The sequence below is a fragment of the Mytilus californianus genome, unplaced genomic scaffold (assembly GCF_021869535.1).
Source record: "Mytilus californianus isolate M0D057914Y unplaced genomic scaffold, xbMytCali1.0.p SCAF_11, whole genome shotgun sequence".
NCBI lineage: Eukaryota > Metazoa > Mollusca > Bivalvia > Mytilida > Mytilidae > Mytilus > Mytilus californianus.
The window spans coordinates 40,572,864-40,598,292 of record NW_026262593.1 but is presented as its reverse complement, the minus strand read 5'-3'; the positions used below and the strand labels follow the sequence as shown (position 1 = coordinate 40,598,292).

At 31.0% G+C, this 25,429-nt stretch overlaps 1 protein-coding gene across 9 annotated transcripts in view; it reads right to left on the bottom strand.

The window, feature by feature from the left end:
• Positions 1 to 6,489: 6,489 nt before the first annotated feature.
• The window catches only part of LOC127720077 (zinc finger protein rotund-like), a 180,253-nt gene continuing 161,313 nt past the window's right edge, over positions 6,490 to 25,429 (bottom strand). For all 9 annotated transcript variants that reach the window (XM_052226477.1, XM_052226478.1, XM_052226475.1 and 6 more), the window contains 2 exons: positions 17,454 to 17,592; positions 6,490 to 13,096 (listed from right to left, as the gene is read on the bottom strand). In XM_052226477.1, coding sequence (XP_052082437.1) covers positions 12,279 to 13,096; positions 17,454 to 17,592 — 957 coding nt within the window. In that variant the 3' untranslated portion in view covers positions 6,490 to 12,278. The remainder of the gene's footprint in view (positions 13,097 to 17,453; positions 17,593 to 25,429) is intronic.

The following is a 25,429-nucleotide window of genomic DNA, read 5'->3' as shown; positions in this document are numbered from 1 at the left end:
TCTTCTAAATGCAAAATGTACTACTTCCTTCCTGAAACGTCGTACAAGTCAGATACAAAACAAAGGTAACAAAAAATAGGCCGGAAACAACCTGCCGTATAGTTTGTCTGCACTTGTAGTCAGGTCAGACCTGACTACTCGTGCAGAAAAACTACCCGGCAACGGTTGTTACCGGCCTGTTTCTTTGTTACCTTTGTATTGTATCTAATACTTAAACCCTTTATTTTTGTATTATTATTGGCTATTACACAATTGAAAAGAAAATGATTACATTCAATTTGTCCATTTTTGTTTTATAAATAATATAGTTTACTTTCATCTGTTTAACTACATATCTTTACAAATGTTTTTCGCAAATCCCTTTGCGAGTAAATCGTGATGTGTCTAGAATAAGGCTTTTTGATAGAATTTTCGGTAGCATACTTATTATATATACTTAGAAATAAGTTTGAATATGTCTTATTTTGTAAATTACGGATGATATTCAGATGCCTGATAATTTAAAGACAGACGTATGTTATATTTGTATTTCTCTAACCAATTAATTGTGAACTTAGATTTATTAATGCATCGTTGAACATTATAACATGGTTATTTAAACTCACTTACAATACCTTCTAATTAAGAAAAGGCTTTAATTTTGAAAAGATATCAACACAATAGTTTAAGTTATAGATACAATGAATAAGCGTTGATTCATAAAAAACAAACCATTCGCCTTCCGGGCTCATGGTTTCTTTTTCAAGAATCAACGCTTATTCATTGTATCTATATTACTGATTTGACACGTTTGATTTATAATTATAAAGTAACAAACAATAGGTGTGAAATAAGCCATAAATAAGTTGATAAATCCAAACTAGTTTGTGATTACAGTAATTAACATCATATATAGTTGTTTTTTTTAATATTTTAAATTCATATCAGTAAATAATTATTTCCGTTGACTACTTGAGGTATGCCGGAGCCTTGTGCTTGATATCTTGGTAGTTTTAAATATTTTCATAAAAATAAATAAACATTTTCGCGGACTACTTGAGGCATTACCTTTCAGTTATTTTATTAGGTAAGATAATTTCTATTACATAATTTTGATTTAAATGCTTTCAAACATAGACGTAGTTTTTTATTGTGTTCTATAATTTAAAGTTTTCAGTTTTTATTTCTTCTTTTTACAAGTACATTTTTAATTATCTATTTGCATGTGTAATCCTACCTATTGTTTCTTTATTTCAGGGTGGGGTACACTGCTAGCTAGGTCCTCGTCCTGTACCCTGGGATGACTATAAATGTCATGCAGAATGCTAGCAAAACAGTTTTAATTATTTTACAGAATCAGTATTTAGATTATACACAAATTTGATATTGAAATAAACTATACTTGACTTATATTCTCTACTAGATGTTCATTGATCATAAATAAATTGATGAAGTCCGTTTTCTAATTACAATATGCTGATAATTAGTCTGGAGGAATTGAATATAATAAGAACATTGGTCAAGAGGATTTTTTTTTTTTTTATAGTTTTCATATTTGATAAAATGAATGGTTTAAATCTTAATATTTCTATAAATTTGAAGCAAATACTTTTACATATAGATATGTAATTAGTCATTTTTCCTTGTCACGATTACGGTTAGGACACAGTCAACGTATGTCATTACCCCCAACAAAATTTTTCTGATTTTTTAGTTATTTCTTATCTATTAATGATAAAAATTTAACAATTTACTAATTTTGTAATTTAGATAACAAGAACATTAGGACTTTTCATCGGTCAGGTCATGTCGATATTGGTCGATCAGGTCATCGTCAACGTTGGTCAGGTCACATTTTCGCAAGCTTCTAATAATTTTTTTCTCAATTTTTTCTTATATTTGTGTATTAAATGGTTTAATCTTATTATGATTGAAATTTGAGATAAATCCTTTGAGAAATAAAAAAGTTACTAGCATTTTCATTTGGTCCTGTCATTCTCGATATTGGTCCTGTCATTGTCAGCGAAGGTCAGGTCACGTTTTCGCAAGCTTTTGAAAAAAATATTAATTTCAAATTTTAGATAAATCCTTTGAAAAATAAAAAAAGTTATTAGCATTTTCAATTCGGTCCTGTCATTCGGTCCAGTCATTAGTGTAACCCCATAACAATGGCAAAATTCCACCAGCCAATAGTATGGATCCAACACAAATTGTAATACTGTGGATTTTTATTTTCATGGATACCAATGTTCGTGGATATTTGATTTCGTGGTTTAGCCAAAATATGCATTCAAACCTATTGTAAATTTGAACTTCATTGAACATTTGAATCCATGGTAAACCTTAACCCACAAAATCCACGAATATTGAATCCACAGTATATTCAGAAATAGATGTGAAAAATTATATTTCACCTCCTAAGGATAATAATTAAGGCTAAAAAAGTAATTTTCACACTAAAACAATTCATTTTTAAAATGACCATTTCACCTGCAAGAACTAACCTTTCAAAACCCCTGCTAAAGTGCATGCACTATTGATGATTGTTTATGTTATACAGTTGGCATATAAGGGATAAAGCTCATGTACTATTTGCATTTTTTTTAAATGTCATAATGTTGTTGTTGACAATTCTGTAACATTTAAAAACGTGTTTGACAAATGTTTTTTTGAGACAGTAAAACTGTTAATTTCTAATGATGAAATGCGTGTGTTGTCTTGTTGAAAACATTTATGTGACATTTCAGAATATCAGCTGCATCATCGTATGAAAATTTCAACAGGAGTTCAACTGGAATCCAGCTGGACTTGAGACGTATTCCAGTCTGACTTTGAAAAGTCCAGTCTGACATGAGCACTACACGTACTATTTCTTATACTTGGGTTATTTGCCAGCCGGTATTTTCTTAAAAGTCCAACCGCACTTTTTGTAATGCTGACAAGAAAATAAACACGACTGGACTTTTGAGGAAAATTATCCTCTTTGTAGAATGATAAGCAGGATTTTTGTCTTAGAAAATTTTACAGTCATTTATGAGCAGGAATTAAGACTTCGAAAATTTTCATCTGCCTCCTGCCCTTACAGAAATAAAAAGTTTGCCACAAATATTGCATATTTTGGCTTTAATATTGATTCACTTATAGGGTCTTTGCATCGGAATTAAACACATTTATTCTAAAACCAGTTGTTGGCATGACACGGGTTATGTTCTTCTCATATATTTTATGACGGTATAATACTAAACCCCTAACAGGAGGGATTGTGCCTGATATTCATATGATGAAGACATAATCTTTCAATCAGTTTAATTGAGGTCTGGAGCTGGCATGTCAGTAACTGCTAGTAGTCTGTTGTTATTTATGTATTATTATCATTTTGTTTATTTTCTTTTGTTTCCTATTCTGACATCGGACTCGGACTTCTCTTATACTGAGTTTTACTGTGCGTACTTTTGTGCGTTTGTTTTTTCTACATTGGTTAGAGGTATAGGGGGAGGGTAGAGATCTCAAAAAACATGTTTAACCCCACCGCATTTTTGCGCCTGTCCCAAGTCAGGAGCCTCTAGCCTTTGTTAGTCTTGTATCATTTTTAATTTTAGTTTCCTGTGTATAATTTGAAGTTTAGTATGACGTCCATTATCACTGAACTAGTATACATATTTGTTTAGGGGCCAGCTGAAGGACGCCTCCGGGTGCGGGAGTTTCTCGCTGCATTGAATACCCATTGGTGGCCTTCGGCTGTTGTCTGCTCTATGGTCGGGTTGTTGTCTCTTTGACACATTCCCCATTTCCATTCTCAATTTTATGTTTTTGAAAGAAACAATTCTTTCAAAATGTATAACAGTTATGAAAGTTTGCAAGTAATAATAATGATAAAATATTTTTTTGCAATATACTTTTAGTTCAAACTATAAGATGTGATACTTTCCCTAGATTTTCAATTCAATTATGGAATATTTAACATAGACTGTTGATGGAAAGTTGAAATTTAATTTTGGTGACTTTTGATTGAATTATATCCAAGTTAAAATGTTTACAACAATTATTTAACATTTTTACCTTTTTCATATAAAAAAACCACTAGCATCATCTGTTAAAGGTTAAATATATATATTTTCTAGTATATTTATATTTAATTAGATGAATGCATAAAATTAATAATTATCATTCATTCTTTAACATCAATTAGAAACTTGAGCCATAACAGTGATTTAATAGCAGTAGTCTTGTAGAAATGTGCCATCTGTTTTCAATTAACCTCAGTCTGGACAGGCCACAGGAAGTACTATCTCCACAGAGATTGAGGCCATATGTAGGAGAACACATGTCTAAATACATATTTCTGCAGTTACTATCACTTTTATTAAAGATATCATAATTAAACAATAATTGATTTTCTTTTTTTAAATATATCACATATTCAAAAGTAACGCACATGCAAGTAGTCATAAGAGGAACATTTAAAACAACTCCTTAAACAACCTCTTGTATTGCAATACAACAAAATTTGAATTTGGAATAAACAGGAAGATGTGTCTTCTTTCTTGAACAAAATGACAATTTTACATTGGATGTAAAGCAAATGTTTGGAAGTAGTTCGTTTCACATTAAATAGAGAAGATGGATCCTTCTGACTGGCATCAACGGCAATTTAGGAAGATTGCTGTTTGCATGTATTTTGGATTGCATATTCTGGTAAGTAAAATAAATTGAATTCCACCATTTTGGTGAAATGATCTGATATGCTCTTTTTATTCAACATATTAATAAAATAATTACAATATCATAAATAGCTTAATTCTTATTTTTGAAGAGTAAAAAGAATAAAAAAGCTACATTAAATATTTATTCATGCAATAATTTTCATCTTGTCTGTTTTGTCACAGTCACTTCCTGCTTTGAATTGTTAAATAAAAAAATGTATTGTGTTATATTGTCTATGCCCTCTGTATTAAGGAATGGTTATTATTTGAGTTGTTTTGAAATTTTTTGATTTCTACAGTTTAAGTGATTTTCAAAGCTAACTTTATTTTAATTTTATGCAATTTAAAATTATTTAGGCTAACCACAAATTTTTAGTAGTTAGCATTTAGCTTCTCAATTCCCAATCTCTTGGTTTTGCCAGCATGTCAGTACAAAAAAAAAAGAAATAACCAGTATATATGCATAATGCCATCTGTTTTCTTTTATTTTCAGGTTATAGCAAGGGATGCATGATGCAAATTAAATCAGAAGAATAAACCATCTGAAGAAAAACTGAGATCATCTTTAAAAGTCAAACCGCACTTTTTGAAGTCCAGCTGGACTTTATAGAGTTCTGCTGGACTTCTTAAAGTTCAGCTGCTGAACTTTATATAGAGTCCATATTTTTGCCAGAAATGCCAGCTGGATTTTTTTCAGACGTACTTTTATTAAAGTCCAGCTGGACTTTATGAACCGGACTCCTGCTAATTTAAATATTTCGAGCCAGTTTAAGGCTAATTTTGCTGAAAGTCCAGCCGAGTATTCATTATAAGCAATTCAAAGAAAAGTCCAAATGAATATTATAAGTAGGGTTTGTCAGTACGGCTACTGTCCGGCTGGAGTATGTGTCATATTTTTCATACGGGTGATGTGTTGTTTTCAGAATGTCAACTGAATGAAGTGTTTTCAGAATAAAAACTTGTTATTTTGTCTTGTGCACAAGCCAAATATGTTAAAACCAAATCATTTTTCAGGATACTATGTTTTCGTGATCACTCTTTCTAACCAACTTTGATCTGATTAGTTTTGGTGATTTTTAAACTGTTTCACAATTTGCTTGAAATACAGATTCTTTGTCCACTCTTCGATTACAAGGATCTGACAATGCTCAGTTCTACAATGTTCAGGTAATTATTACATCATCGAATTTCAGTATTCAAATTTTTGAAGGTGTGTATCATAAAGATGAAAACAGAGGATCCGGAAAGGTTTTTAAAACGGAAGTCTACACATAAGAGAAAATCCAAGTTATACATATTTATGACAATTTATCTTCCTGTAATTTTTCTACTTTTATATTCCTGTAAATTTTCTACTGGCAAAAAAATGCATAAATAAATAGCTGGCAAAAATTAGTTGGTTTACAAATTATCATATATCACTTAAAATAAGTTAATTATAAGCAGGATAATCTGAACTCCAAAGAAAGAAAAGTGAGTGAGATCAGGATTTTTGGAAGGGGTAGAACATCCTGAACTGTATAAATAAGAATGTGTCCATAGAACACAGATGCCCCACTCCCACTATCATTTTCTATGTTCAGTGGACTGTGAATTGGGGTCAAAACTCTAATTCAGCAATAAAATTAGAATGATCATACCATAGGGAACATGTGTAAGTTTCAAGTTGATTGGACTTCAACTTCATCTTAAACTACCTTGACCAAAAACTTAAACCTGAAGTGGGACAGACAGGCGGACGAATGGACACACAGACCAAAAAATATAATGCCCCTAGGTGTGGCATAAAAAAAACAACAGAAAGAAGCAAAGCAAGACAGCTTTATTATTACATTGACTTGAAGCCTTTTAAGCATTGGTCACAATACACTATAATCAATATTTTAGAGTTGCTATGGCAACTGTTTAGCCAAAAAATATCAAGCAGTAATACACCAATACATATATATCTACCAGTATATAATATTTACAACAAAATTTCAACAATTATGATATTATGATATTATTATTATTCATGATCAAGGATGAAGTGCAGTTACACTTGAGACACTCTTCAACTAAATAGAGGGGATGCTTCTATAAGTAGTTTAATGGTGATTTTATTTTGAAAATATATAACTTTTATCCCTTTTAGCCCTAACAATAATTATATAAAAAAAATATAAAACAGAAAATGTCAACCATTCTGATAAAAAAGAAAAGTTTTAAAAAAATATTGCCTGTCTTCCCCATTACAAAACAATATGGCTGAAATATAGGGACTTTTTTGTATAAATTATGTAAAAGTTTGGAGGTTGTCTTAAATAAACAATATTGAGATAATTAATTCATAATGAATGAAATTGCTGTTTGATTATCTCCCCTTTCCTGCAAAGAGAATGAAAAAACATGATGAAAAAATATAGACAATTATGCATGATGAAAATTACAATTAATATCTCAAAAAAAAAAATGAATAAAGGATATGTAGATCATCAATGATACAGCAACCCAACAACATAAAATAAAACCCAAAGACATCTTTTTAAATATGTTTCTATTACAGACTCATATTTCAAAAGTATATTTAATTATACTCTTCCTTTCACAAAAAGTTTTGTTGGTACTGTTTTTTTAGATTTTTAGGAAAAATTTGTTGAAATGAAAACTTAAAGAGAATTAGTCTTTTTCAGAAACTAATTGGTATGTAAGAAGAAAATTTATCTATTCTAATTTTTAATTTTCTACTTGCATGTGAGTAATGATGAAAATGATGAATTAATTAAAAATAAGATTTCATACCCTTAAGCTGCAGCAAATGCCCAAATAATGTATATCTTATATCTATATAGTAACTCATTATTCTACAGCTAATAATATTAAAGATGCTTGAATATTCAAATTAACAGTTACTCATTTCAAAATTATAAGAAACCTACTTAAAAAACACCATATTTCCTAGCCCAGGCCTTGTGGTCATAAAAATTTTGAGCTAGATATTCATACTCAAACTCAGAAATCAATCAATTAAAATACTTGATTTGGTGTTTCGAGCACACGTTTTGTACACCTCGAGCATGATCGAGAGCCCAGAGGACAGAGGCAACCATAATTTCATAAATCGAGAGAGGCTTCCTTTAGGCATCTTTATAACAATCGTTTTTAATATTTTTTTTGTTTTTTTTTTAGAATTCACCAACTTTCCTGATTTTATTATCTGACATTATGCTAAAAATGTTTTTAAAAAGTCAGACACAATTGCAAACTGCCAAACACTTTCAAAAATAATATAATATCAAATCAAAACAAATCATCCAAAATGCAGAACTTATTGGCATATTCAGCAATCTTATCCTCGGAATTATCTAATTGTGGCTCAATTTTACATGAGTAAAAAAAGTTCAAAAAAAAAGTTTATTAAAATAAAGTGTAATTGCTCTGAAAAGAAAAAAAATACAAAGTTATTTTTTTCTATCTATATGTTCTATTTTTTTGTACATTTGTGACCCCAACAATGCAAAATTACACACATATATATATATATATATACACAAGACAATGAATAAACTTATAAAAAGTTTTGATTTCATAAATGCACCAATTTAAGTTTTTAACAAAAGCGAACAACCTAAACAATGAAATGCGAGTAATAAAAGTACTGAAAAGTTATATAATGATAGCACCATCTAGAATGTTGCATTATGGATAAACAAATACATGACATTATTATTAAATAATGCAATCATCACATCAATTATAGCACTACAAATAAAATTCTGGATTTTTTTCTGTATAAATATTTTTTTTTATTAATTACTACCAATCAAATTTCATTTTTTGTTAGTAATTAAAATGTAAGCGGTGTATCTTATTGAATCAAATTTTAGTCTGCCAACTGTACTGATAAAAACTCTTTGAGTTGCTCTGAAAATTTATTGGAACACAGGCCACCAATAATAATCAGGGGGCATTTGTACCCCAAAATGAAATTTTATTCACATCATTGGCTGAATATCCATTGTTTAGGACGTTTTTGACCAATCACACCGTTTCTGGTACACTTTTTATAAAATTACCCAGAATGCATTAGATTCTGGACTGGTATATTACACTTAGTTTACCAATTGATGACTCTGCATTATCACTCAGCAAAGTACAAAAAACATTTACAATAATAACATTTAATACTGCTTCTAGTTTCTGTATTTGCATTTTGAAACAAGTCACAATTTGAAAATAACATTTGTTCTTTAAAAATTAAAGGATAAAAGTAGATCTTTATAAACTTACTTTCCCCTCTACAGAAATATAACTGTAATTGTTACTGTTAGTGCTACTTGTACATAATTTGATATATGAACTATAATTTGCTGTTTCAGAATGTAAAGGATCATGGATAATTTAATTATTCGTACCCCAATATGAAAACAATGTCATGTCATTGGTTGAATTTTCATTCTTTGGGACGTTGTATGCCAATCACAGTGTTTTGGTGTACGCTTTTGAAAACATTACCCAGAATGCATTAGATTCTGAAATGGCAAATTTGTAATACTATAATGAAAATGTTAAAAGTATATGGCTGTTGATTTTCTTTTAACTCTTTTAATCTTTTTTACATGAGGCAAAATCATGCGAGAAAGATAACATGTAAAAAATATGTTTTATTTAGTAAAGGTGACATTTAAAAAACCTTAAACATTTAGTAAAATCACAATTTAAATATGTATAATGCAGTTTATTTGGATACTGGATTTCATTCATAAATCTTTTGTACTGTTTTACTCTTAATTTTACAGGAAGGAAGACTGCACCATACAACTAACCTGTTTCAAAGAAGCCAAGCCCTGAAGGGACAACTTTTAATTTATTTGTATATCAAAATTTTGAGTATTCCTGATGAGGATTAACCCAGAAAAATATTTATGACGCACACAATTTATGAAGAGCTATTTTTATTTAGTAACTTAAAATTGGTATGTAACTGTACATAATCATTCTATAATAATTCCATATGAATTCCATTATAATTCCATAAGAATTCAATAAGAATTCCATTATAATTCCATAAGAATTCAATAAGAATTCCATTATAAGTCCATAAGAATTCCATAATTATTCCAAAATAATTCAATTATAATTCCATAATCATTCTTGTAATAGGTGCCTAAAAAAAAATAAGACTTGTGATGACATACAAATTCATAACGGAATGAATTATAATAAGAACACTCAGAAAAAATTCACAATTTGTCTCATAGACTATAAATTTATAGGCAAAATATTTACAGGATATATACATATATATCAACAGATCAAAACCATTTAGAAATTAAATGCCACATCTTAATAGTAAAAATTTGTAAAAAGAATTTACTTATTTAGTCTGCAATTTAATTAATCAATCAATTAACTGATTTTTTTCTTCTTCATTGTTATCTGCGCCATACATAGCGCAGAATGATAAAAGTCTTGCAACCAAGCATTAGCAGTATTTAACTTTTCTATCACCTTTTGACTGTGTAATTTTTTTCAGCAATGGTAAAGCTAGGTTATATCAAATGTGTATTCCAGACTAAATTCAAAGTGAAAAAATGCATTGATCTTGTACTTCACCCCTTTTTACAGGGACCCCTAAATGCTTTGATAAAATGTATACAATGCTTGTCACAATAAAATCATTTTCAACTAATTTTTTAGAGGATTTTTTTTAAAAACATTTATAACTGTACCATGTAGGCCTCTTGTTCTAAATGACTAAGAAGCAATAATCCGTCAAAACAGTGTAAATAGGTGACTTATGACGACAATGCTGTTCATATATTAACTTGAGAAAATTTCAATGGTATATAAATTACAAATTTACTTATCACCTAAAATGTTTGAGGAAAAAAGGTGTTAAAAGTAGATATGAACATGGTTCTTTAAAAGGTTGAGGAGCCAAGGTCATGGTACAAATATTAAAGACCAACCAGAGACTATAAAGGATTTCTTTTACAAGAAACTTTGCATACACTTGTTTTATAGTAAAACTTAGACTTTCAAGTATATAAAACATTTTTAACTTTTTTTTAAATTTTAAGTTTCATATCACTTTATAACATAAAAAAAGTTTTAAAAAAAACTTGAATGTAATACATCTTTTTTCACTCCCTCCATTTTCAAAACCTACTTGTTAATTCAATTTATATTTTATAAGTGGGAATGAACATATTTTTTATTCTGATAAAAGCTTACACATATTTAAAGAAGCCCCATGTGTTGCTTTCTTATCTATTAGAGATGTTAATTTATTCAGAAAATGGAAAATATTACAGTATAGAACCCAAGCTGTTTCCCGTGCACTTACAATGAACTCCCATTTTGTTTTACATATAACCTTTTCATTAAAATTATTGCACTTTTGATTTCATCTGAATATTAAACTGGTCCATGTTTGGGTACATTAGGGTTTTTTAAAAAACATCAAACAAAAATTGACAGAATAGACATATCAATTATGATAAAGTCCTACATAATGTAGTATTTATTAACCTGTAAATTATAAAATTAAATAAATGTTACTTTTATAAGATTATGTAATTTTTTATAGTACTTTTGACTTATTTTCCTCTAAAAACTTCTTTAAATCTGTAGTTTTGTATATTTAATGGGAAAAAAGTCCACATTTAAGTCAAACAGTCTTCTTGAAGAACCTGTTTAATAGGCGAAAATTACATTATCAGATGTGGATACAGGATTTTGAAAAAGAGGGGCCTGGAGCCCCCAAACTAGGCAATGTTTGGAATGGGACATGTAAAAAATCTGTGCATTAACCATATATGCAGGTCCATAAGTTTTCTTACTTTTTAACCCTTCATTCAGTACAGAACTTTTCAGGTAATATTATTTAAAACAGCATCAAAATAGAATAATATGATAAATAATCAATCATATTGAATGTATTTTGATAGATTTTAACTTGTTATTCACATGTACCGATGGTGGCATATGTTACAAAAATGTACCGGTAACCAGTTTTCATACGATATGAAAGTTTGTAACAGTACTTAGCGATGTGGCATTTATGATTTAGACAATAGAAAAAGACAACTAATAGAATTGTCAACCTACTGTAAATAAAAATTACATCTAATATAAACTTTATATAATCTGTAGTCAACAGGCATACGCATAAATATAAACATCGTTAAACAATTTATACAATATATTTAAGGACATCCATTCATAAATAAGTACTTTTCTCTTAATTTGAAATACCAGCAAAAAAAAAATCAAATGTATCTTATATATTTAAAAAAAAATGCTCCAAATTTAAATACATATATTTTTTTTAATTAAAATAACAAAAGGCAAAATTTTTATAAAATACTTATTAATTTTCATCAAGTTTCCTATTTTTATGATTAATTCAAACATTTCTGTTTTTCGAAGCATTAAACATTTATTCAATTTTTCCACAAGGCACAATTGAATTTGATTGTAAGAAAAAAGTATGCATTCATGAATAATACCAATTCTAATGAGCAAAATACATGTAAAAGAAGAAGATTACAATATCTATCTTTATAGTTATACATTCAAACACTACTACTAAAAATGTCTATCACAATAATATTATGCTAGTCTTGAGGCGCTAGCACTTCCCGTCGTTGTAAATGAAGGCATCTGCTGAGATGCATAATTTTTTATTGACTGCAGACTTAAAAGGCTGTTGGCCAGTAACTGGTTTTCATGTCGATTTATAGATGAATTGAAAGTTCTTTCTTGAGCATCAGGTTTACGGAAGCTAAAATGATCATACGGACCAATGTAACTCCGTGGGGTCATCGATGATATATGCGGTAACGATGGATTAGTGGATAGATGGTTGTTTCCATAAGGAAATGTGCCGCCAGATGAGCTGACCATATTACTAGGAAACTGGGGAATTGGCATAAAAGCTGAATTCATTTTCCCACAATGTGCTGATCCGTCTTGAGACCTATCTGGGATGCGTTCAGCGATTCGACAGAACTCAGCTTCTATGGAATGCTCCGAGGGCTCTGTTTTGATTGAGCGTGGGGGTCCCATTTTATTGTCTTGCGTATGTTTGCCCATATGCCTTGTAAGATAAGTTTCCTGTGTATAAGACTTTCCACACAGATGACAAATATGAGTTTTCAAATGTTTAGTTTCTGAATGTTTCGGGATATGTTCTCTCAAACCTTGCTCGCTGGTGAAACATTTGTAACAGCTGTTGCAGCGGAACGGTTTATCCGTCATGTGTGATCTTGAGTGCGACTGAAGATTGGACAACTGAGAGAAGGCTTTACCACAACCAGGACTCATACATTTATATGGTTTTTCACCGGTATGGGTTCTGATGTGTTGCTGTAGATGTGAGAGCTGGGTAAACTTTCGCTCACAGATATCACACTTGTATGGCCTGATGCCTGGAAAATAAACAAATATAGTAAACATTATAGTTCATTCAAATTATCATTAAATATCATAGTTATTGCATGCAAAGGTATTGAGATAATCCTTTGCTTCATTCTGAAAGCATCTGATTAATATTAGGATATGAACAACAGCCTAAATAGAAGATATTCCTTTTAAAAGATGATATCTTCCAAGAAGCCTAAATTGCCATATTTATAGCTATTTTTATATTGGTTGATACTCCTTAATATAGTTCACACTATAAAATTAAATTACACTTAGGATCATTCATATCGAGTTTTGTTTTAAATTGATTCAGAAGTTTCAGAGACTAGGTCAATCGGCGTAGTTGACGTTATTAAACAATCAACTCTTACTGTGATGTATTAACATAACCATTGTGACATGGGAAATGTTCAGGAAAATGCCACAATTGTTAAAGTCGTTAATTGCTGATAATTTTTGCTATAAATAAACTCATCATAGATAAAAGGATTGAAATTTTGTATGTCATATGTGCGTTTTGTATACATAAGACTCATCAGTGACGCTTGATTTTATCAGTTCATTTTTTTTAGATTATACATCTTCATTTAAGGGCAAAACCTCTCCTCATATAATTAATTAATCATGTTGGCATTTTTGTAGATATTGTATTGCTGATAGTTTTGCCGATTACTAAGTTTCTGTCTATCTATTAAGTTTTCATAAAAAAAGTTGAGAGACTAAGAAAATGGATGCCAAGTAATGATAATAGCTCATGGCTGTTTTGGCCAGGGGAAAAATAAAGCGTTAAGAATGGTATTTCTCCGTAAAATATTTTCTGGCTAATCATAGCATGTTTGTTACATAACTGAGACAAATGATGAGTGAATTACCAATTATGAACAGGTATATACCAGTAGTTGCAAACTATTAAACAAGAAAATAAAAAATAAATTGGTGTCCAAACCACAAGTTATGTGCAAATGTACTTATACTCAACCATGTCAATTTAAGATGGGTTCTAAAAACATGTTAAAAAAAATAACCCTCCCCCCCCCAAAAAAAAATAAATATATATATTTTTTTTTTAATTAGCCAGTTTATATGAATATACACATTGATTTGGTGCATTTGCTATTCCCTTTTTATATAAATCTATAATTTCTTGCATATTTATTTAAAGTTTTCAATTTTTTTTCAATAATACATATACTTTTAATTGCGTCTGATTTTTTAAAATTTTATTTGCAGCTGCTTTGTTTTTATATTGGTTATTAAATATTGTTGATCAATAAAATCTTTAAAATATTGATAAAAACAATTTGCTTGGGAGTGCATTAATAAAACTAATGAATGTCAAGGGCCAGTCCCTGTGTTCTTTTAGTTCCCAATTATGGTCTCGAAACAATTAAATAGTTTTGTTCATAAAGTATACACATACTGTTAACAAACAAGTTCATTGCTGTGAACAGTTTTGTCGTTAAACAAGTAAATATCAACATCCTGTTATCCTGTTAGCTACCACTTTGAGGTCTGGATCATTATAAGGGGACATTTAAGGGGGGGGGGGAGAGAATTTCTAGGAAATGACATTTTTGAATTGCATTTTTTTTTCAGCAACGTAAAAATGTGCCCCAAAAAAAATGTGGCTCGTTTATAGAAACTGAAAACAAATCTTTGAATATGTAGGTATTTGATTAAGTTAAAAATATTCTTATTTGTTTGTCTGTAAGGGCTGAAAATGGTAAATGATTCTGATTCTTTTGAATGGGTAATGAGTCAAGAAAAACAAATCAAATATGAAAAACATGAAACACTTTTTTAGTATAGAATTGGGAAAACAAATGTTCCAATCATATATTCTGAACAAGAACTGTCAGTATGACACAGATGTCCAAATTTTCAGCCTAGTATCATTAATTAAAAGTTTATAAAGTTCATGGATACATCAAGATGGGCTATATGGCAGATGTTACGCAGAAAAACATTGAAAAAAAATAAAGGACAATCTCCAAAGTTATTTGGAGTGATCTAAAGAGTTAGCTCAGTGCTCAACCTTGCAAAAAATGTCAAGGTCACAATTGAAGAAAAAAAACACACTTGACTTTAAGAAAAAAAAGATTGTCCCTGTTACAAGTCAGAAACCATGATCACTCGGTGCGCTACATTATTTTCTTCAATGCCTTTTTAAATTAAAGATCTGTGAACCTCTACCGATACTACAATAGGTGATTTACATATAACATGTAACTGCATTTTATGAAGTAACCCGTGCAACATTAAGAAGAACAAATTCTGTAAGAAAATTTAAGCAATAGAAAGCCCTTTGATGTTACATAACATATTCCAACATTATCAATATGGGATCAAATTAAATGTAATTTCAGAACAATTAAAAAAAATAATGGCGGCACCAGTAATGTATTTTTCTGAACATTTCCTTAATCATGCTACTAAAGCAAGCAAAAAACTATTAGAAGAAAATTTATCAAATTTCAAAAGAACAAACAGTAATTTTTATTTTTATAAATATGAAAAAAAAAATATAATCTTGAGCTGAATCATTTTCATATTGATATAAAATTCGAAAAAATCTTTTTCAAATTTCAAAAGAACAAACAGTCATTTTAACTTTTATAAATGTGTAAAAAGTTGAGCTGAATCATGTTCTAATTGATGCAAAAATTTTAAAGTTGAGCTGAGAATTTTCTTGCCTTGGAGCTCTGAATTATGAAAAAAATTGTAAGTTTTAGAAAAGGTATTCTAGACTAGCTAATGACATTTGCATTGAAGATTATGACTTTTGGTACATATAAATCGATATTATTATGTAATCTTAGCGTCTAAACATAACTCTTTTACACTAAGAATGAAAGGCAATTTTGCATATATAATATAAATCTATGTAGATTTGTTTTCTTTATTCAACTGTTAATAAATATTCCTACGTTAGTGCAAATGTTCTGCGATAGAATTAATATCAACCACACTTTCTAAATAATTATTTTAATAAATGAACAAACTGAACAGTTCAGAATAAAAACTATTGTATTTCATCAGGCTGTTTTCGATCAATATAAAAGTCTCTTGAAACATAAAAATAAAACCTTATTTGTTTTTTAAATATTTATTTTAATTTGAAGGATATACACATTGTATTTTGAAAGGAAATTTAGACTGCCACTGGAAAATGAGGGTTAATTGGATAGAGTCAGAAATTTAACCTTGCAATAGGCCACCTAGGGACCCCTCAGAGAGTTGTTGCAAGGGTTCTTAATCTGCAGAGATTGTGACACACTCTCTCTACACAACTACAAGACTACACGAGGCATCAGATTTAATATCCCCATTCTGACCCGACCTAGCTGCTAATGTATACATCCCGCACAACCAAACAGATGCCCACTGCTGGTCAGAAGAAGACCAATAGTGTGTCCATATTTCTATACCCCAGTAACTCTTGAGGTGTGAAAATAAATAATCCCATACAAAGCAAGATAATGAAGATCAGCATGGACAGATGGATGTATGATTAATGTCAAGTACAACTTGTTAATTATTATCGACCCTGCTTTAAACAAGATTGACATTCAGAGCCACAGATTTGACATTCAGAGCCACAGATTTGACATTCTGACTCCAAAGGAAAAAATATGCAGGAAAACATGTTTTCCAACCATTACATATCATTCTCCAAAACTGCCAGTGTCTGCACTTACTCCTATACACCATATGATGAAAAAGCAACACTATACCTGTTTTCAAGTCTTTGAGATTAACCTGACTTAGAATAGACTAATGACCTCTTGAACATAATTGATTGATTGATTGTTATATGTTTAGGGGTCATTCTACCATTTTTAAGGCCACCTTGGGAATTCACAGTCAAAGGAATGTCTCTTTTCATTTAAAAAAAGACTGACATGGTAAAAAGTTTTTTGTTTTTGTTTTAAAGGGTTGAACACAACTTTTTTTATGCTCGGACTATTACATGATGGTTACTTTTATTGGTCCAGGAGACTTGAAAGACAAAAATAACCACCAAGCAAAAGCAAGCATTTTACCAACTCTATTTCAGCTTTACATGTTAAATACAGTTTATCATGCGTTCTCACAATTTATTTGCCATTATTCTTTCCAAATTTGAAAGCTTTAAAAAAAACTAAAACTGAGATGTGCAGTGATGAGTGCTATCTAGTGGATTTATTTTTTCACATGATAGATGATGTCCTGTCACATGATAGATGATGTCCTATCACATGATAGATGAAGTTCTGTCACATGATAGATGATGTCCTGTCACATGATAGATGATGTCCTATCACATGATAGATGATGTCCTATCACATGATAGATGATGTCCTATCACATGAAATAACCTACCAGCATGTATCCTGTTATGTTGTGAGAGATATGAAGAATTAGCAAAACATTTCTGACACTGTGGACATCTGTATGGTTTGGTCTCTTGCCTGTGTAACTGTTGGCTGTGTATCAACATGTCTGACTTGGTATTAAATACCTGAAAACAGATCAACATTTGTTAAAAAATTTCTCAGAGGTGGATTTAGGGGGGACCCAGGGGGCCCTCCCCCTTTTGTGGGAAAAATTTGGTTGATTATATAGGGAATCACTGAAGCATGACTGGAGCTGGCCCCCTTTTAGGCAGTCAGTGGGCCCCTCTTTTGAAAATTTCTGGATCCCCCCACGGTTTCTATCTTTAAATGTCGCTGTTGAATGAGAATAAACATGTATGATATTGAGGAAACCTTGTGGATTCATTATTATTCCATGTGTACCAATTTTCATTGATTTCAAGGGTTTGGGAAACCACAAATTGAACTGTTAAGGGACATATAAATTTCTATAGGCTTGTATACAAATGTTTGCAAAACCACTAAATCAAATACCAGCATCATCAAAAATACATTCTTTCCTTTATTCAAGAAAATTGGAATCCACAAAAAAGATAAATGAATCCACAGTACCTGAAAATAGATCAACATTTGATAACATGTATCTGTAAACTGTGTATCAGTATGACTTACATTAAAATAAAATTAACAGATACACATTAAATTGATTGATTGATTATTGGAGTTCAATGCCACTTTTGCCACACTTGGCTAAAATGGTGACCAGTTTTTATTGCTGGAGGAAGCAAGTAACTTGAGAAAATCATAACCTTTAGCAGGAAAACTGGCAATCCTAGTCAATTGAGATCAGATTCAAACGCACCTTGCCAAGAGCATGGTTTGAACTAATAATCTCAGGGTTGTTAGTCTAGTGATCAGTGTAGAGAACTCCTTGGCCAACTCGGTCCTACAGGCCCCCTACCAACATCTAGTAGAATGTGTATCAGAACAAACAGTTCTAATGAATAGAATTTTCAATTATTCTGAAGTTATGCAACCTTAATTAATGAAATGTTTTTGAAATGGTCCTACAGCAGTTCCCTAAACAGAAATCCAATTGCTTTTTCCATGATACCTTTACAAGCAACTAGTTACAACAGCACTTTCAGTGATTGTTCATGACCCTGTTAAGATGCAGAAAAGCATTGAAAGCATTGTGTCATTGATATACTGGTTATGTTCTAGTCTTGGACCAAACAAGGGTGGGCCACACCCAGCCTGGGCCCCATTGAATCTAATAAAAAACAAAAAACCCAAAATCAAGAAAACAATTCAGAGCTTCCCCCTTCCCCTGCCACCAAAATCCTGGATCAGTCGCTACTACTAAAGGAATATTTGTCTTGTATACACATCACATCAATATTTCTTTTCTAATCTCTTAAAATTCACGTGACTGAGTATGCAGTTCAAGATTACTTATGGACTGTTCCCACTGTGGGTAATTATCACTTATGTATTTCTTGCAGCCCAGCCGAAGGTATTACATTATTTTTCTGTGCCAATTAGCACTTTAAAGGTTGTTGTTTTTTTAAATGAGAAAAAAACAAGTTTTTTGTTGATGTTGTAGATTGTCACAAAATTTCAGATGTACTTAAAAATCTTGCAGACGACACACAACAACTTATCATAAATTAGATTTGATGCAAACAGAAAAAAAATCTTTATTTTTTGAAAAGTGGTAAAAATCATTCTCTGAGGTAAAATGACTTTCAAACCCAATTCAAGTCTTTCCTTTTTAGTACATGATGTTTTATATTATCTGATAATAAACATCATTTACTAAAAAAAGTAATATCATTCCACAACTCATTGTTTCTTGGATATATTGGTTTATTTTCTAGTCAGGGGACAATCAAGGCTGGACACACGGAGCCTGGGCCACCTTGAATCTAAACAAAAAAGAACAAACCCAAAAATCAATTTTTAATACAAAAAAATAATAAATTTCAGAGCTCCATCCTCTCCCCTGCCACCAAAATCCTGAATCAGTCCCTAATACTATCTAAAGGAATATATGTCTTGTGTACACATCACAACAATATTTCTTTTCTAATCTCTTAAAATTCACGTGACTGAGTATGCAGTTCAAGATTACTTATAGACTGTTCCCACTGTGGGTAATTATCACTTATGTATTTCTTGCAGCCCAGCCAAAGGTATTACATTATTTTTCAGTGCCAATTAGCACTTTAAAGGTTGTTGTTTTTTTAAATGAGAAAAAAACAAGTTTTTTGTTGATGTTGTAGGTTGTCACAAAATTTCAGATGTACTTAAAAATCTTGCAGACGACACACAACAACTTATCATAAATTAGATTTGATGCAAACAGAAAAAAAATCTTTATTTTTTGAAAAGTTGTAGAAATCATTCTCTGAGGTAAAATGACTTTCAAGCCCAATTCAAGTCTTTCCTTTTAAGTACATGATGTTTTATATTATCTGATAATAAACATCATTTACTAAAAAACGTAATATCATTTCACAACTCATTGTGTCTTGGATATATTGGTTTATTTTCTAGTCAGGGGACAATCAAGGCTGGACACACGGAGCCTGGGCCACCTTGAATCTAAAAAAAAAAGAACAAACCCAAAAATCAATCTTTAATACAAAAAAATAATAAATTTCAGAGCTCCACCCTCTCCCCTGCCACCAAAATCCTGAATCAGTCCCTAATACTATCTAAAGAAATATTTGTCTTGTGTACAGATCACAAAAATATTTCTTTTCCAATCACTTAAAATATTCATGTGCCTGAGTATGCAGCCTATTGAGTTCAAGATTACTTATAGACTGTTCCCACTGTGGGTAATAATCATCTATGTGTTTCTTGCAGCCCAGTGGGAAGGTTGTACACTTTTTCCTGTGCCTATTAGCACTTTAAAGGTTGTTGTTTTTTTAAATGAGAAAAAAAGTTTTTTAAAAAACATGTAGATTGTCACAAAATTTCAGATGTACTTAAATCTTTCATACAGACACACACCAACTAAACATGATTTTGGTCTGATGTAAACAGAAAAAAATCTTTATTTTTTTTGAAAAGTGGTAGGAATCATTCTCTGAGGTAAAATGACTTTCAGGCTCAATTCATGTCTTTCCTTTTTAGTGCATGAAGTTTATTAATATCATTTCACAACTCATTTTTTTTTTCTTAGTTAAATTCAATTACGGAAGTTTGGGAGTCTTTTGCCATCTTGAATTGTATTGACCACAGAATGTTGAGTACAGATCTTTGTTAAAAATAGCAAAATTTTATTTTGAAAAGCGATTTATTTATAGGACTTTTCATTCTAATGCAGAATTTCATATGAACTTATCTCATGTCAACAGCTTCTTCAACAGTTAACCGATTGTTTTTTTTTAAATTTAATATATGAAATCATTGCATGATTATTAACGGAAGATAACTAAATCCAATAATTTAGTTTAAATCTACTGCAAATTAAACAATTTTGTTACGTGCTGAAGAAAACATTTAGTATTTCCTAAGAGATATCAACAATATTTTACTACAAAATTATATCATTCAGTTTTCTGATAGTCATATAACACTTTTTCCACTTACAATCCTTACAAAATATGAGACAACTAGTGATTTGAAAACAAGCATGAGACCTATACCTTTTATCATATTTAATGTTATGATATCAACATTAGCATAGAAGAACATTTTTGTTGTATTTCCATATTACCATAACTATTTGTCAGAATCCTAAGGTAAAAGAAAATAGTAAAATGCCTGACAAATATTGAATCAACATTTTTTTGTACTCTTGGCTATTTCATAGTGGCTAGTTTTTATTGATGGAGGAAGCCCAAGAACTTTGAGAGACCCTGCAACCTTTGTTAGGAAAACTGACAATCCTAGTCAATTAATATCAGAGTCAAATTAACCTTGTCACGTGCAAGATTTCATCACACAACCTTAGTGTTGACAGGCTTAAGTAATTATCACTGTAAATGAACTACTTAGACCACTTGGCCATCTCGGTCCTCAACTATAATGACAACCTGACGTGAATTTGTAACTAATGGAAGTTAGTCTGTTGTTTCTTTTTCCAATATATTTTCTTACTACCATAGTATTGTATGTTCTTCCTTGACAGGGGGCCTCGGTGGCTGATTGGTCTATGTAGTAGAACTAATGTATCACTAGCCTGTCAACACTGAGGTTGTGAGTTCAGATCCCGCATGCTGCAGGTGCACTTGACTCCAATCTTTATTGACAATGATTGTCAGTTTTCCTGCCAAAGGTCGTGGTTCTTTCCAGGCGCTCCATCTTCCTCCACCAATAAAAACTGACTGCCACAAAATAGCCCAATAGTGCTGAAAATGGCGTTAAACACCAATCAATCAATCAATTAATCAATCAATCATTCAATCTTCCTTGACTTTGCTATTTGATTGTCCCCTTTGTATCTTCTTATTATCTGGTACTCTTAGCTGGACCACTCCTTACTCCTATCCCTTAACTATAAATTCTTAATGGGAGTATCAGCAAATACCTATTTTATAGTCTTTTACATAACCTAGCTAGAGAACTACTTCTGCATCATGTGAAGTGGATACCAATAAACTACAGACACATGTAATACAGACATTTATCAAATATATATTCGTGCATTCAACATGGAATAGAAAAGAAAGCAAGCTGCACATTTCCACGTATTAATATAAGCCTCATCCAAATAAATTTTAAACTGTGAGACAATACATATATAAATATATACAACCCCTGTATTGTTTCAAAAACATCAACGATTATCACTTCCGTGCAATTCTCATAATGATTTTGCTTAAAAGAGAACTAGCCCATTTTTGAAAAGTATAGATCTCTATCTGATTTATAGCAATAAAATTTGAAAAGATTTTAATAAAAAAAAAAATCTTTAGATTTTGTACATAAATTCAAAGAATGCAAATGCAGGCATTATCATAAATCCTTCATAAAACCCACAATCTTTTTGTTCTCTCCCCTTTAAAAAAATGAACAAATCAAAACTAAAATGTATACATTCTCCAAAAGTGGAATTTCCCATGATTTGAAATTCTCATTAATTTAAAAACACAAGTCTCTAATTTGAGTGATCATAGTGAGCATTGCATAACATCATAGTGTTACATAATATTGGATTTGTCAATCAATAGCATGGCTACGAATAACGAATAACGTACAACGTAGTTGTACATCGTATCCATAGAAAACTTTAAGTACATGTATTGCCTAAATGTAGCCAAATTTATAATCAAAAGTGGGGAAATTTAATAAATGCTAGTACATAAATTTTATCTGTCTTCATTACTTAAATATTCATACATAGTCTAGATCGCTTGACCTGGTACAGGTGCAAAAGTTAGTGAAGTTAAACCAGTTTTACTTGCACACAAACTCCGCCCTTAACCTATCTAAAACATATGTCTTAAAAGTCAAACACTTACAAAAATGGCTTCAAAGGGGTCATATTTGTTTATCTATAGTTTCACTTTTGATTCCGATTCATTTGTTCACCAATGTAAGTCAGTTCATAAAATGTCCAAAACTATTCGCCTAAACATGCACTTTTTTACCAACTTCAACTATTTCTTACAATCATATGAAATTTTATAAATGCATTAACATAAATGAATTTTGCGATTGACATAAAGTATCTGTCAAGCAAAACTGATCTATTTCACTGGGAAATTCACAAAGAAATCTGTTGACAAGGAGACACTTTGACAAGCGGGAGTTAGTTAATAAATTTCAGAAACCTTCCTGAAAATGCTTAACTATAACCATGGCTTAAGTGACACATATTTCTATACATAATATATTTTTATCATTAATTCCAACATGAATCTGACATATAGTTTTTTTTAAATATTGGTCTCCATTTTTTATTTCTGAGTCAAACTGTGTGTAACTGTACAGAGACAATTGTCAAAATGAATTCCTTTAAGATATCCATTGATTAAAAACATGACATCGTGTCAGTAACCTTACGGAAATATTGAATAATACCAATAATGCAATGGAATTGTTTTGTTAAATCCAGGAAGTAAAATAAAACAACAACAACCTTCCCATTGGCACAAGGTAAACAACTGATTAATTGATTGTTGGTGTTTAACACCACTTTCGTCACTCTTAGCAAAAGAAGCAAAACTTTTCGGAATTTTGGGTCCTCAATAGAGAAATCGAGCATCACTGATGAGTTTTTTGTAGATGAAATGCACGTCTGGCGTACAAAATTTGAATCCAGGTTTCTATGAGGAGTTTGGTTTTATTAGCTATACTGTGGTGACTTGTTATTTTGGTGGAGGAAGCTGAAGTGCCTGGAAAGAACCACCACCTTCGGCAGAAAAACTGCCAATCCTAGTCAATTAAGATTTGAGTCGAAGGCACCTGCATCTTCCCGGGTTTTAAATCACAAACTCAGTGTTGACAGTCTAGTGATAATTGTAGATAAATATCTTGACCACCTGGTCACCATGGCCCCACACAAGTATACCAGAACTTTGTAAAGATTTGTATTTCCAGATAGTAAACACTTAATAAAAACATCAACAATGCAAGTGATGAATGATAAAATTATTGTTTTGAGAAATTGCATAGTCTTATTGGAAAGATACATTTGAGGAAGAAAAAGGAATCAGATGCTTTTATTGCCGTACTTCATATTAACAGTTGCTGTAAGATCATCAGCAATGAAATAGCAAGATAATAGCAACATCAAAAAGATCCTTTGTATGAGCTAGTGTCTTGATGGGGGTCCTTCATTTCTGTATTCTTTAATATTTTGGATCATTTTTCTCTATTCTTTATTTATTTTGTCCCTTATTCTCTTTTCATTATATTTATTACTCCATTACTCTTCTATTCATTAATTTTTTAGCCTATTTTTCTCTTTTTTTGGGCCAATTTATCTGTACTCTTGTCCCATTATTCTCTTTTCTGTAAACCCATCCAGACCCTCTTGCATCATTTCTTTTAAAAGCAGTGTTCTTTGATATTTGACATTTGTTTGATCAGGCTAAATGCAATTCTGATATAGGATCAACACATGCCTGGGGCAATACTTTGACCTTCAAAGAGAGGCTGAAAAGCCAGTAGACCAGAGAACACAGAAAAATCTCTTAAATCAAAAAAGCTTGAAATCATCAAAAACATTCTGATTCAATCAAAATAACATTTTTTTTTTTATTCCATAACCAATTATTGTAGGACTTTTCTACCACAAGGGAGAGTTTTTGGAAGGGAGATAACTTATTGTGCCAATCATTCAGCCTGATATAAATTACAGATCGAGTGCACCTTGACTCCTATCAACTTATATAAGTTACAGATAGAATGCACCTTGCCTATTTCCAACCTTGTATAAATGACAGATTAAGTGCAAATTTTAATTTATTACAAATGACTTACAACAAGTATCAATCCCCAATAGTACCCCTGATATGCTAGAGTGATGTTTAGGTAGTTTTGCACATTGGTACATGTATTGTAAAATATCAGCCCAAAATCAGCAAGTGAAGTTAATTAGCCAAAAAGCTTTTCACAGTGTTGAACAGCTGGTATTTTTTAACATTTATTGACAGAAAACTGAATAATTTGTTAAACATACAGTAAAACCTGTATAAACCAGCCGGCTATGGGACTAAGAAAATGGGCCGGTTTGGACAGTGGGTCGGTTTATTCAGGTTTTCTGATTTACCGGAAGTGGAGGCATGTACGTCGGATTTTTATAATGCAATGTTCTCTACTACATCAGTAACTGAATCAGAATGCAATGTTGCATTGTCAAGGAACAATAATATTTTACTCTTTTTAGATTTCATTTTCTTATTAATCTGCTGTATCCATTCGGTAAAGATGTAAGTTGTCATCCACGCTTTTTTACTGGATTGCCAAATGACAGGCAAATTGTTAACGTTAATGTTTTTAAAACATCTGGGTTTCTTTGCC